The sequence below is a fragment of the Neofelis nebulosa genome, chromosome 3, assembly GCF_028018385.1.
Source record: "Neofelis nebulosa isolate mNeoNeb1 chromosome 3, mNeoNeb1.pri, whole genome shotgun sequence".
Classification (NCBI taxonomy): domain Eukaryota; kingdom Metazoa; phylum Chordata; class Mammalia; order Carnivora; family Felidae; genus Neofelis; species Neofelis nebulosa.
In genome coordinates this window covers 29,795,208-29,809,936 of record NC_080784.1, presented here as the reverse complement: position 1 = coordinate 29,809,936, position 14,729 = coordinate 29,795,208, and the positions used below count along the sequence as shown (strand labels likewise).

General features: G+C 37.9%; 1 protein-coding gene across 6 annotated transcripts in view; it reads right to left on the bottom strand.

Annotated features, from left to right (window-relative positions):
* Positions 1 to 8,013: 8,013 nt before the first annotated feature.
* WRN (WRN RecQ like helicase) overlaps positions 8,014 to 14,729 on the bottom strand; it is a 154,065-nt gene continuing 147,349 nt past the window's right edge. For all 6 annotated transcript variants that reach the window (XM_058720211.1, XM_058720213.1, XM_058720212.1 and 3 more), the window contains one exon: positions 8,014 to 11,063. In XM_058720211.1, coding sequence (XP_058576194.1) covers positions 10,944 to 11,063 — 120 coding nt within the window. In that variant the 3' untranslated portion in view covers positions 8,014 to 10,943. The remainder of the gene's footprint in view (positions 11,064 to 14,729) is intronic.

Below are 14,729 nucleotides of genomic sequence, written 5' to 3'. Positions count from 1 at the left end.
GGCACATGAAAAGATGCTCAACGTCGCTCCTCATCAGGGAAATACAAATCAAAACCACACTCAGATATCACCTCATGCCAGTCAGAGTGGCCAAAATGAACAAATCAGGAGACTATAGATGCTGGAGAGGATGTGGAGAAACGGGAACCCTCTTGCACTGTTGGTGGGAATGCAAACTGGTGCAGCCGCTCTGGAAAGCAGTGTGGAGGTTCCTCAGAAAATTAAAAATAGACCTACCCTATGACCCAGCAATAGCACTGCTAGGAATTTACCCAAGGGATACAGGAGTGCTGATGCATAGGGCCACTTGTACCCCAATGTTTATAGCAGCACTCTCAACAATAGCCAAATTATGGAAAGAGCCTAAATGTCCATCAACTGATGAATGGATAAAGAAATTGTGGTTTATATACACAATGGAGTACTACGTGGCAATGAGAAAGAATGAAATATGGCCCTTTGTAGCAACGTGGATGGAAGTGGAGAGTGTTATGCTAAGTGAAATAAGCCATACAGAGAAAGACAGATACCATATGGTTTCACTTTTAGGTGGATCCTGAGAAACTTAATAGAAACCCATGGGGGAGGGGAAGGAAAAAAAAAAGAGGTTAGAGTGGAAGAGAGCCAAAGCATAAGAGACTCTTAAAAACTGAGAACAAACTGAGGGTTGATGGGGGGTGGGAGGGAGGGGAGGGTGGGTGATGGGTATTGAGGAGGGCACCTTTTGGGATGAGCACTAGGTGTTGAATGGAAACCAATTTGACAATAAACTTCATATATTGAAAAATAAAAAAAAATAAAATAAAAATAAAAAATGGAAAAATAAATAAATAAAATAAATGATGTGAACATATCGAAATGTCAAAACCTATTTCAAACTGAGCCAAAAAGCAAACCCCTGATTGCAACTACGGTGAACTCTAGGTGGGCAGATCGTAAGAATTTATTTTTCTAATTGTGTTTCTATTTTTTCTGATGAACATATAGTCTATTTGCAACTTCCTTTTTAACAAAATGTTAGTGCCAAGTTGCAAAAGGCCTTGATTTTAGGCTGAGAGGTTCTGAGAGCCCTAAAAATGCAGACAGGGCATCTTCAAGTGTCAAGGAGTTTACTCCTGGCTGATTCTCTTCCATTCCCCTTTCCGTTGCTCTGGATGAGCTCAGCATCTCCCAACGGAAGTCTGAAAAGGGAAGACATAGGTTGAGGCTAGAATTCCCACACTGGGGACTCCACAGAATGAATGTGTGAAGGGAAAACATTGCTCAGAGAAAGACTGTGTGATAGGTTTTCAGGATGAATTTGAACAATTGAGGAACTCAATTGATAGGACAGCCATGACAAAACACCACAAACTGGGTGGCTTCAACAACAGAAATTTATTTTCTCACAGTTCTGGAGGCTGATCCAGGGGTCAGCAAGCAGGGTTGATTTCTTCTGCAGCCTCTCCCCTTGGCTTGTAGGCTGTCTTCTCCCTGTGTCCTCACATGGTCTTCCCTCTCTGGGGGTGTCCTTGCCCAAATCTCCTCTTCTCAGAAGGACACCAGTCATATTGGATTAGCATGTTCCCTCCCCATCTCCAAATGTCCTCAGTTTAATTTAATTACCCATTGAAAGACTTGACCTCCAAATATAGTCACAGTCTGAGGGATTCAACATACAAATTTGGGGGGAACACAACTCATTCCGTAACAAGATAATCCTGAGACTGCAGTTATCACAGCTGGGGATGGGTGGCCTGATGGCAGGTCTCATCCAGTATGATAAACAGTACAGTACTTACCCTAGGCTTCTGAGATGCTCTCTACAGGAGTGCTATTATTCTATCTTCAAGACACTTAGAATCTAGGTTTGGAGACTAGACATAACCATCACATTTGTCAAATGAGGACTAAGCATCGTTCTCATTCTATAAGGCTGTGGGATTCTCTACACTGGGATGGTGTGGTAGATGAGAAGAAAGTTTAAGAAGCCCTTTTCTGGACTGTGAGGAGCCACAAAAATTTCTAAATACATATCAGTGGAAAATTTCCAGTTGAGAACAGTAAAGCCTATTATGTCTTGTGCATAGGAACTGATGAATGGGCTTAATTCAAATCCCTGCTGCTCTATAAATGAATGAACAGACTCCAGCTTCTCTGTGACTCATAGAAACGCCCAGAGTAAACACCTCTTCCTTTCCGTCTTGACACAGTAGCCATGAACCTTCGGCCAAAACCATAACAAACGATTCCCCCCCCACACCCCCCCCCACACCCCCGTGTACCATAAACCTGAAATTACCTAAATTTACCAGTAGGTGGTGGTCTTTCACCAGCTAGGTAAATATTCCTTCCGTCACTCCCAGTGTGAAAATGAGCCACAGGAGCAAAAGAAAGAAAGAAACTGATGATAGATTCTTGGTGGATGCTTAAAACTGTATGAAATTCAAGTGAGTCAATAAAAGTACTAAACTGCCCCATTAGGATCTAAGTCAAAGAGGGTCTGGGCGGCTTATCAAGTCCCATATCTTCTCTAAGGCTTACAGAGTTCCAGCAGATGACTTTTTCTCCCTCTTTGTTTCTGTCTTGCACCGTCAGCACTCCCAAGCTTAAATATCCCTACCCTTAATCAGCTACAATGAACCCAGAGGAAATTAAAAGTAATTTCTATTCAAAAATGTTAAGGCTGTGTCTTCACAGAAAACCAATTCATGAACCAGAATATCTCATCAACTTCCAAATATTTTATTATTCCAGTTATTTTCTTAAAAGCTTCTGGAATGCCCATCCCTTTGTATCCTTTGTTAAATGAAAAGTAACAATTACTTTAGTACGTCAGGAAATCTACCTGGCGCCTTTCTTTAAATACCAAAATTACCCAACTCCCTTCTCTTTGACTGAACCACTAGGCAATCTTCTGATTATAATGTGGCTTTCCCATAGCTTTCTTATAGGCAAAGGATGAGATAGCTAACATTCATTATTCCCACAGTGCTAAGAACTATGCTAAATGCTGTACTTTGTGTAATTCTCCAACTAAGACTGCTTCCTCTTCTTTAAAATGCTATTAATAAATGAGGTTTACAGAGGATTGATTTGCTCAAGGTCACAGCAAAAGTTGCCAAATCCATGCTAATTCCAGAGTTCACATCTCAGCAAGGACTTCTCTGACCCAGACTGAAACACTCCCTACTGTCTTCCCTACTTTGTCCTCCTATGGCTTATCACCATGTAATGTTTACCATGTAACATGTTTTGTTTTGCCATTGTTGTATCCCTAGCACCTAGGACAGTGCCAGGCACACAGCCGGTACTCCACATAATTTGTTGAATATTTACTTCCATCTCTGTCAACTTGAACGAGAGCCTGAATCTACTCTTGAAAGAAGGATCCATTTTTGGGTGTGGACACCCCAAATTTCTGAGCAAGAACAATAACGGGCACACACTGGACCACAGTGATTTCACCAAGTAGTGCTCAAGTAACATCTAGGGAGATAGATTGCCTCCTCGGGATACCCAGGACAAAGTCTGCCTTTTCCCTTAGAAATTTCTACAGCTACAACTGGGTGAATACCAACTATGTATGCCAACCATTGTCAAATGGTCTACATGAATTGAGTTTAATCCCCAGCAACCTCTCTTCGTGTTACAAATTGTCTGAGTCTCAGAATGTCTATTTGTCCAAAGTCACATAGCTAGTAAAACGGCTAGTAAAAACAGACTTCACTGAACATATGCTTACCTACTAAAGTCCAGAGGAAGTTATAAAGGGAAACTGTGCTATTTGTGTACACAGAATCCACTCATGGACAGAGCTCACTCTTCCTGCCCTTGGCTCTTTTCTTCACCACAAAGAACTCCTGTGCATACATGTGAACACTCAGCCTAGACATCCAAGCCTTGTCCATAACCCCTGCAAATAGCCATTTCTAACCACCCTTCATGATGAGAAATGAGCACACCAAAGAGTAAAACCAAGGTCAGAGGCTCCTAGGGACTCAGAAATGTTTAGGCCAGGCACTCTTGGGTCCTATGTACTGGGAACATGGTCTAGAAAGGGGGGCAGGTATGGGCTTCTTCAAGGGAGGATGACCCCTGACCCTAAGGATTCCTCACCTCTTGGAAAAGGCAGGGGATGTCCTCTCATTAAGGCTCTGCTGCCTAGAAGTCTCAAAGGAGGTAGGTCATCAGATACCTGTCAAAGCAATAGGATAGGCCCCTGACCCTCTCAATCTCATGGAGTTCTACCTGGAGAATGAAAAGAATTTGATCTGTTCTTTTGGAATCCAAAAGGTCTGACGCATCCCAGAAAACCTAGACCAACCTTCCCCTGAATGTCCAGGCATCTCTTTGGTATCCTTCACATTCCTACCTTTGACCTAGCTTTCCCCACTTCCAGGTGTTGGTCTCACCAGCAAGAGTCAGCACTCTGAGACCCTGCTCACCTGCCAGTCCTAGCCAGCAAGAGAGGCAGGTGGAAGTTAAAACAGCGACCAGGTGGAAGCAAACCTATTGTTGTGCCATCATCCTGGGATGCCCTCCTACCTTAGCTTTAATTTAAAAAGCAATATAGATTTGTTTTTTAAATTTCTTTTTTAGATTTATTTTGAGAGAGAGAGACAGAGACAGAGACAGAGCAAGTGGTGGAGGGGTAGAGAGGAGAGACAGAATCCCAAGTAGGCTCCGCACGGTCAGCGCAGAGCCCAGTGTAGGGCTTGAACTCACAGACTGTGACATCATGACCTGAGCCGAGATCAAGAGTCAGACACAATCAACTGAGCCACCCAGGCACCCCAATATAGATCTAAGAGATTATAACAATGTAAATATCTGGCCCTTCCACCCTTCTCCTTCTACTCCCCCAATATAAGAAATGTCATTAACCATTAGGAGTGTTTGAGTCCACTTCTTTGCCCTCCTACAGCAGATATTACAGGCAGATACATGTATAAACATAAACCTCTACTTTTCACAACTCCTACCAAGTGTCAAATACCCCTTAGACCCACTGGGTAGTTGCTCCTTTTATATCTCAGCTTAATTTCCATCTCTTTGGGATATTGGAACAGTCTCAATTCGGTTTTCCATCTTCAATCGCACATCTGATTCAAATTCTTCTTACCTCCACCCCAACCCCAGCTCATGCTAGACTGATGGCTGTAGCTATCTCCTCTATGTCACCTCCCCCTTCCATGCACTAACCCTTTGAAGTTAGGGTTGGGAAGAGGAGGAGGAAGAAAATCTGATGACTGACTAGCAGAATTGCTTATTCCCTTTTGGTTGCTTCTGTGGCTAATTGACTGGCAGATGCTCAATCTGTTGGCAAATATCCAAATGCCAGCTCTCTAGGGGTGCATTAGTTGGTCCTTCTGCAGGTCTGGTTGGGGGGAAGGATTACCTTTCTCCAACCTCCTGCCAAGTGTGTTCTTGCTGCTGGGATTCCCATACCCCATAGGTGACCCTCTTCTGAGGGTACTCTCAGAATGGCCTTTAAACTTGGCTCCTTCCAGGAAGTCCACTCACTCAACCCACAGAAAATTAGCACATCCGTGCTGTGCCACATGGTGATGAGCAAGCTGGCCCCTTGGCATCTGCAGTCATAATCCTGCTCTATCAAGTGCCAGGAGCAATGGGTATTCTGCTGAAGCAGCTCAGAGGCTTTTAGAGAGATCACACTCCTTAATCTAGTGCACTGTTCCAACACCTTCAGTCTTCCAGGAATAAGGATGGAAGGCTCAAGTGAAAAGAGAAGATGAAAAGTTTGTTGCCCTCCACAAACTGCGTTCCCTTGTAAAAGTTCTCTCTCTCACCCAATACTTCTCTCCCACAGAGGGGATGATGGGGAAGAAGCAGGAATGCCAGTTTTGCTAAAAAGGTGCCATCATGCACCTGCTAGAAACAGCCTGAATTTAAAATTTTTATCAACTTTAAGTTCAGTCAAAATTTAAAAATAATAAGTAAAGTCCCACATGGCCCCTAACCCCACCTGATTACATATTCATACATATATTGTGATCTTTCTTTTCCCCACTCTCACATTCTGTTTACACAAATATAAGCAAATACATGATTCTAACTTCAGGTTGTACTGAAGGCTAACTGCCCAGGGTGTGGCCACGGCAAATGCTTAATGAATGATCAGCTTCATGATTCCTTTATATGATCTCCTTTTTTTTTCTCTCACATTGGTCATTGTTTTCTTGTATCTTATAGACTTCATGATGTAAGTATTTTCTTCAAAATATCTTGCTTCCTGTAAGAAAATACTTTTGTGAGATGCTTTTTTGTTAATTCTTCACAGAGCATATCTTCTCGTCTCTTAAGCATGGGATCCATATTGTGTTTTCTTCTTCTATTTGTTCCTTCCTTGTGAAGCCAGTCTATTATCTAGCATCCTATGAATGCCAACGTTTATTGAATGCAGAAGTATTGAATAACTGAGTACACGCTTCTCATTAATCCTTTTAAATTGAGTTAGAAGATGAAGCTGGATGTAAGGCTGAAGTTTCATTAATTTTCTGAAAAATAATGAAAGCTCTGGGTTTAATGAATGGATACTAATATTAATATTAACCTTAGTATTAACAGTAAGCATATTAGATCTTTTTTCTTCCTCCTACAAGTGTAATTTGTTGGTGATAGAATTTCATGCAATAACAAATTTTTTAATTCTTATTAAATATTCCAATAATATGTTAAACTTGGTATAATTTCAACTTTAAAAGAACAAGCATATGCTTATTATTACCAAAGGTTTAATTTACTTTATGTTCTACTTATTTTTAATCTTTTCCAAAGTTTAAATACATTTACCTAGTAAGGATGTATGTACTTTATCCCAAATGATTTTTGGATTGCCTTCCTAAGAAAAATTCATTATGTGGCACTTTCTCAGGTGGCCAAGACTCCTAAGTTTTCAGCTTCCATTAAGACTGCAGTGAACTCTCTTCAGTGTTTTTGTTGATTTTGCATTTCTTTGCTTCCCGTAAGACAGATAAATGTCTAGTCATCTCTAAAAAGACTTTAGAGGGCACCTGGGTGGATCAGTTAACCGTCCGACTTCAGGTCATGAACTGAGCCCCTCATTGGGCTCTCTGCCGTCAGTGCACAGCCCACTTTGGATCTTCTGTCTCCCTCTCTCTCTGCCCCTCCTCAGTTCCCCGCCTCTCTCAAAAATAAATAAACATTAAAAAAAATGACTTTATAGCCATGCCACTGGATCTTTCATGTTCTTAGTTACTTCTATTACAACCTCTTTGAACAGGAAGAATCCTATATTCTTTTTTATTCTAACTATTCTATATTCTTTTCTTATTCTAACACAGGTTTTTTTTTTTTTTAATAAATTCTAAATAAATGTCAGGGTGTTGTCTGACTCCATAATCAAAATTCCAAATGACAAACAACACAAAGAGATCCTAATGAATACTTTGTAGAGGAGATAGCATAAGACAAATACCCTAAAAGAAACCCCTTGTTTTTTTTAAGCTTTTATTTATTTATTTTGAGAGAGAGACAGAGAGAGACTGAGAGAGAGAGAGAATCCCAAGCAGGCTCCACACTGTCAGTGCAGAGCCTGATGCAGAGTTCAATCCCACAAATCGTGAGATCATGACCTGAGCTGAAATCAAGAGTTGAATGCTTAACTGACTGAGCTACCCACGTGCCCCCAGAAACCCTGTTTTTAAGAATGAACGTGAGGCCAGCTTGTGGCCCAAGAATTGCTGAAGAATGATGATACACCTGGGAGACTAAAGTCCAGTTCATCAGTTCTTAATCAGTTCTTACCATATTTCAATTCAAGAATGTTCAAAGCAGTGCACTAAAATAGGAGAGAAATTGGGTGTGATTTAATGTGCAACAATAGGAAATCAGCTAAATAATTCATAGTATGTGTATATAAGAAAATACTATGTCAGCATATGTCTCAGACCTCCTTTATATTCTTAAAAATTACTGAGGACCCAAAAGAGTTTTTCTTAATGTTGGTTATATCTATCACTATTTACCATATTAGAAATTAAAACTGAGAAATTTTAAAGAAATGTTTATTAATTTTAAAAAAGCAGCAGTAAATCCATCACATGGTAACATAAATACATCTTTAAAAAATATCCCCCACAAAATAGTGAGAAGAATGGCATTGTCTGGCTTAACAGAGGTGTCTGGATTCTCAGATTTGCTTCTATATTCAGTCTGTTTCAAGCATTCTTTCGGTTGATGTTTCTGAAGAAAAGTATGACATTAAACAGGCAAGTAGTTGCAAAAGGGGAGGAGTATTTTAATAGCTTTTCGAGATAATTATAGACACGCTTCTTTGGAACTATACCAAAGCTGGACACCTGTAGTTTTTTTTTATTAAAAAAAATTTTTTTTTAATGTTTATTTATTTTTGAGACAGAGTGAGAGACAGAGTGTAAGAGGGGGAGGGGCAGACAGAGGGAAACACAGGATCTGAAGTGGGCTCCAGACTCTGAGCTGTCAGCACAGAGCTTGACGCAGGGCTCGAACTCATGAACCGTTGAGATCACGACCTGAGCCAAAGTCAGTCGCTTAACTGACTGAGCCACTCAGGCGTCCTGGACACCTGTAGTTTCTTAAAGATTGGGTGCAGTACGTAATCTGAAACATTTATATCTGAAAGTATAAATGAACGTTTTCCTACTCTGCTACATTAAAATCCACTGGGCCATTGTGTGGTTTGAATGAATCATTTACCCCCCATGCATGATTTTATAAGATCATATATTAGTCATCCAGAAAATATTAATTCACTGAGTTATGCAGATCTTCTAAATGTTGACAAAAACCATTGTAAGATAACAAAAAATGTATTAATCACAGGATTAACATCTCATTAGAAAAGTCTTTATATTATGGGAAGCTTTCAAACTCCTGGTAGCAGACATAAGTTTTCCAAAACTATGAATTCCGCCAGAAATCTCAAATTTTATCACTGGCAACAAATAACCATCAGTTTTCCTTGAAGTGATAGGGTGGCTTCATTCAGTTTGAGAAACTGTTCACCAAACACCCAAGTCTGAATAACCAATCACAGTTTTGTCATTCTTTTCAGTAAGAATGGTATTCCATGGAAAAAAAGAACTAATTCAATTCACAATTGAAACAATTAAACAAGTGCTTTTTCTGGAGGGCACCATCACATATTGGTACAGAGCAAAGTGTGTTAAGGACTGAGAATTAATAAAATCAATAATTTGGTGTCACTGCCGTGATCTGCACTGAAGCACCAGTGGTTTTACTTATGACTCAGCACATATTGCAACAGAGGACAAAAGGCAGATAATGTCTTGAGATGATGAAGATAGTTTTGTCTTTGCAGGTCCCCTGAAAGGGGCTCAAAGATTCCTAAAAGTCTGCAGACCACACACTTTCAGAATCCTATAGAAAGCCACAAAAAAAGGATCTGTGGAAAACAACTTAATGACATGAGAAAAAAAAATGTTCAGAGCATTTCAAGTGAAATATAAATTTGACTAATTCTACTTCTAGACATAATCTGAAATTTAGAAAAATGACGAAAATCACCGAGAGAAGTGATTATATAACTTTATAGTATATTCATCAGATATAATGGTATGTAGCTATAAAAAAATGAGACAGACCAAAATATATACTCAAATGGAAAGTTCTTCATAACATATTAAGTGAAAAGAGTTTATTGCAGGAAATTGCATGTAGTGGACTCTGATTCATGTTGAAAAGCAAGAATGTGGGTGTAGATGTATATGTAAAGCATGTAAATGAATGAAGAATGATTAGAGAGCTATAGGTCACATTTAATAGGGTCTACCTTCTGGAAAGGGGCTGGTACTGACATGGTGAGAAATGGGATTACAGAGGACTTTTGTGTTTTCACTTAAGTGTTTACAAAGTAAATACATTCATGTATTATTCATATAACAAAGAAATAAAGTGAATATAAAGAGGTTTAGCAGGATACACAAAAGGGGTCAACTGATTACCTAATGGTAAAACCACCGGCGATTTTTATTTTTTTTTTTCATTTCTCTGGATTTTCTACTTCTTCTGCAATATTTCTTCTTTATTAACAACAATTATTTTTAGTCACAGAAAAGTCAGTTAAAGGCCATATGGTGAACTGGTTAAAGTTATATTAACTATGAGTATGGGTTTTGATACTAAAGTTGCACATACTACATAAAGAGGTATTAGAATCGAATCCAACATCCTCAAAAACTAAAGGTGCTCAAAGTAATTAAGCAAATAAAAGTTAAAAAAAAATACATATACATATATATATATATATATGTATATATATATATATATATATATATATCTTTGTAACATTCAGTATGAAGGAATTTATTATTTGAAAAATAAAAAAAGTAGTATATAAAATCAAAGGGCACAGATGCCCAATGCAATTGGTCTCATTTGTAATATTATTTTTCCCTACTTACATGGAATTCAAAATGCTTCATTTTCACTGGTCTGGTTTACTAATACCATTTATCAATGTATGTAAGAGTTTCTTCTAAAGATAGCAAGGACAATTGTAAAATAACTATGCTTCCTTAATTCACAAGAATGAATTTTGGTAATATATGAAGAATTTATATCACACACACAATCACCACACAACTACCAATCTGTTATTTATATCAAATCACCACTCCTTAAAATTTCGAAATATACTGTTGAAATAAAGAGATTAGAAAACTGAGCAGTAACAGAGTTTCTTAAAGCAATCTTAAAGGAAACTATTACTCTATTCTATGATGTACTCACTCAGGCTCTCGATAGACTCAAGTAACTGTACAAGGAGATGCCAGCTGTTCAACAAATAGGTGAGTTTTACTTTAGAGATTAGGATTATTTTTAAACTGAAATTTTGGCCCCTGCTATTTTCAGAAATGAAACAAGATCCCTTCTTATAATACAGCAAGACACACATAATTCCTCTGGCAATCACCAATTTAACTAAAAAGACCTCTCTTTTTTGTTTTGGCCATTGATTGCTTGCTGGTCTCAGCTGAAGTCTCATTTTCTTTGGCAAACCACTCAGGTAATTTTCTCATTGAGGTTACAAGTGAAATCTATAGGAAAGAAAGAGAAAAAGACATATTTATAATATTGAAAATGTATATCAGTTGTAAAAAGTAACATAGGTTACTGAATGAATATACACCCACCACCCTTCCCTTGCTGAGTAAAACAAAATAGTGAGAGCTACAGGATTTATTTCTGAATGAAAAGTAAATAAAGAAAACAGAGACAAAATCACTGTATCATCTCTTTAGGCAAATGCCTGCCATCTTGTTTTTTTTATTCTTAGGCACTTAAGCATGCACACACATTTGAGAAGGAAAGAACTGGGTATTATTTCAGATTTATGTCTCATGTATATTTGCTCTAGGTTGACCAACATGGTTAATTTAATGTTCTGAGGAAGGCATCTGCTTGGGCGTGCGCGCACACACACACACACACACACACACACACACACACAGAATCACATTAAGCATTTGAAAAATATATTTCTATGTCTCCAATGGCAGACTGACTACAGAGTGGTTTCGGCAACCACCGACACCTTGCAGAGTTGCCAAAACGTAATAGATACTCAAAAAACAGCCAGTGAATAAATGAAAACAATTTTTGTTTTTTGGCTCAAAGACTCTTTGGAGAATCTGCTAAAAACTGGAGATCCACTTCTAACAATTTTAGGGGATTTATTTGTATACCAAATGAAGCCTCAGAACCCTAAGTCAAAAAGTCCCTGAAAAAAAAATTTTAAGAACCCAAAGGCAGTGGCTGTGTCCTTATGATCTGCACTTGAAAAAGATAAAACAATTTTAAGTTATGTCCCATAAGCCTAAAATGGTATTAATTAGTGTTATCTCAGTTTGACCACAGAGCCTCACACTAACATGACAAAAAAATCAGTCTGACAGGAGTATACCTTGGAGTCTAGCAGAATTGGTTTAGTTATTGAACTATGTGAAAGATTTACGATAAGGTGAGCTCATCTAAGGTATAATGTGTCTGTTACCTTAAGGTAAAAAGCATAATTTATTTAATTTCAAGAATGAAAACTCTACCTATATATTGTTCATCAATTACTTGTTATGTTTTATTATGTTTTCTATGTTTCAAAATGGTTTCAAAGGGATGCCTGCGTGGCTCAGTCAGTTAAGTGTCTGACTTCAGCTCAGGTCATCTCACAGCTCGTGAGTTCGAGCCCCACATCAGGCCTGGAGCCTGCTTCAGATTTGTGTCTCCCCCTCTCTCTGCCCCTCCCCTGCTCGTATTCTGCCTCTCTGTCAAAAATAAATAAACATTAAAAGTGTTTTTGAAAAATTAAAAAATTTTAAAAAATGGTTTCAAAATATTTAAGGGTGGGGAAAAAAAGTAAAATATCCTTAACAGACAACTGTGAAACCATGAATTTAGAAAAGGTAAAAACTACTAGCTATTTCAGCTTGATTAAAAACATTCAATGGAAAAGAAAGAGTTGTTCACCTTTTAGCAAAAGCTAAAGGAAAAAAAGAGGCTGAGATAGCAAATTTTCCCCTGGGTACCCATTTCCTCACAAGGAAGAGAAGCCCAGGAGAACAGATTAGATTTATATCTACAGTATGACACTATATTTGACTCAGAAATAATAAATATTAGGGATATAAAGTGGCACAGACAAAAGGCATTTGGGCAGAGAGAAAACTGATCCAGAGATATTTTTTCTTCCCATAAGATCTTAACATCACAATCCTCTGAAGCCTACTTTGCTTACAATTACAGTTTGAATGCCTGTGTGTGTTGGAAAAAGGAAATCAGTTAAGATTATAACAACACCAAAAAGTAAAACAGAGCATGACATCTGAATAGTAACAGAGCAGAGAAAAAAACCCTAAGTCTTACAGCCAAAAATCATGGAATAAACAGGGATTTTGAAACAAGACAGACTAGGTTGGAGTTCTAACTGAGTCATTTGCTAAATGTATGACCTTATGAATGTTAGTTACACCTCAATTTCTTCACATAGAAAATGAGAATAACAGTACATAGCATCACGGGATTACTTAGAAAAGTTAAATGAGAATAAATGCACGTTATCAAAACACATTCTTATTTATTCTTGGCATTCATTAATTAGTAGCTAAAATCACTGAAAAGTGTTTTGTCTTCTATAACATTTCTATGAAATACAATCTTCAACATTTACCATACAATTACAATAATGATCTTGTTTCACTGAGAAAGAAGGAAAACGCTTACTTACACTGAGGGCATCTTTTGAGTCTCAACAATAAGTATCTGGAGAGACTTAAATTATGAGAAGTAAGTCACCTAACAGAAACAATGCCTTTCAGTGACTACTTCCTTTATGCAGTAGACAACTAAAATTCCCAGCAATTATAATAACATTTTAGGGGGAATTTATATCTTTTTTATATTCCAAATTCTATTAAGAAATATTATTAAGTTGAGAATACAAAGCAGTAACTCATTTGTTGATTATATGTGCACATACATATGTAAGCAAACAGAAATATATATGTTCTATTCACAATTTTACCTATGAATGAGAATCTGTAAATAAATCTATTTTTGAATTGCTGATTGGCTGATTCCAAGAAGTCAGTCTTTGTGAAATTCTGTGACTTTTATCTTTCAGTGAAAAATCACAAGGTTGTTTTCTATCAACTTTAAGAATTGTTATAGAATACAAAACAGTTAACAGCATGCACTATTTTCTTAACAAAAAAGAGAAAACAAAATCTATGCCTAAAAAAAAAGAAAGCTTAAGAAAATTCTAATTTTTCTGAAGTACTGAATTTTCACAATAATGATATCACTCATAAGGCATTTTTCTGAGTATCTCAAAATAGTACGTACATAATATTGTACATTTTAATTTATAGTGAAACTTAGTGGCAGGGCAGGAAATATCACATATAGTCTTTCTTAGGCAGTGAAGAAAAATGAGAAGGAAAAAGTGATTTGGGGGAGAGGGTTCTGGGAAGATGGTGGAAGCAGCAGCATCGTTTTTTAATCTCTCTGAATGCCACCATTAAAACAAAATGGAGAGCAAAACCAAAAACTCATCATCTACACTTACAATGAAACTAAGTTTAAAGGTATTCCAAGGAAATCCAAACTATAGTGCATGAGGACAAACCAACAGCCATAAGGCCTGCACAGTACCACTTGTGTAGGAGAGAAAGCAGAGGCAAGCAGTGAGGTACCTGAGAAGAGAAGAACCCCAAAGTAGCCCACAGGTAGTCATCAGAAACCATGGTAGATTAATGTGAAAACAACATCTGAAAACGCGAGGGCTCCTGCCCAACCCAACCGCAAGTGACTAAAAGGAGTCTACAGTGGTAGAGTCATGGCTTCCTGCAGACACTCCTGACCAGCTAATGCTGTCTTCTAGGAGAACCCCTGGGATACAATCAAATCAAGCAGGACAAGTAATAGAGAGACAAAGGGAAGAGTAGCAGAGAAGTATATCTCATAAACTAAGTTTCCATATTTTGAATGTTACACAAAATAACAGAAGAGAGTGCCCTGTAAGCTTGGAAAAACTATCTCGAAACACGCCTTCTTTTGACAGTACAGGAAAACTACTTTCACACGAAAATGAACAATAGGAAAGTATTAAGGTCAAATTTGACACCAGAAGACTTGCTGAGATACAGAATAAAACTGTAACCTCTCAAAATGAGCTGAAAAACATGAAGAAGCTTACTCAAAACATGAAA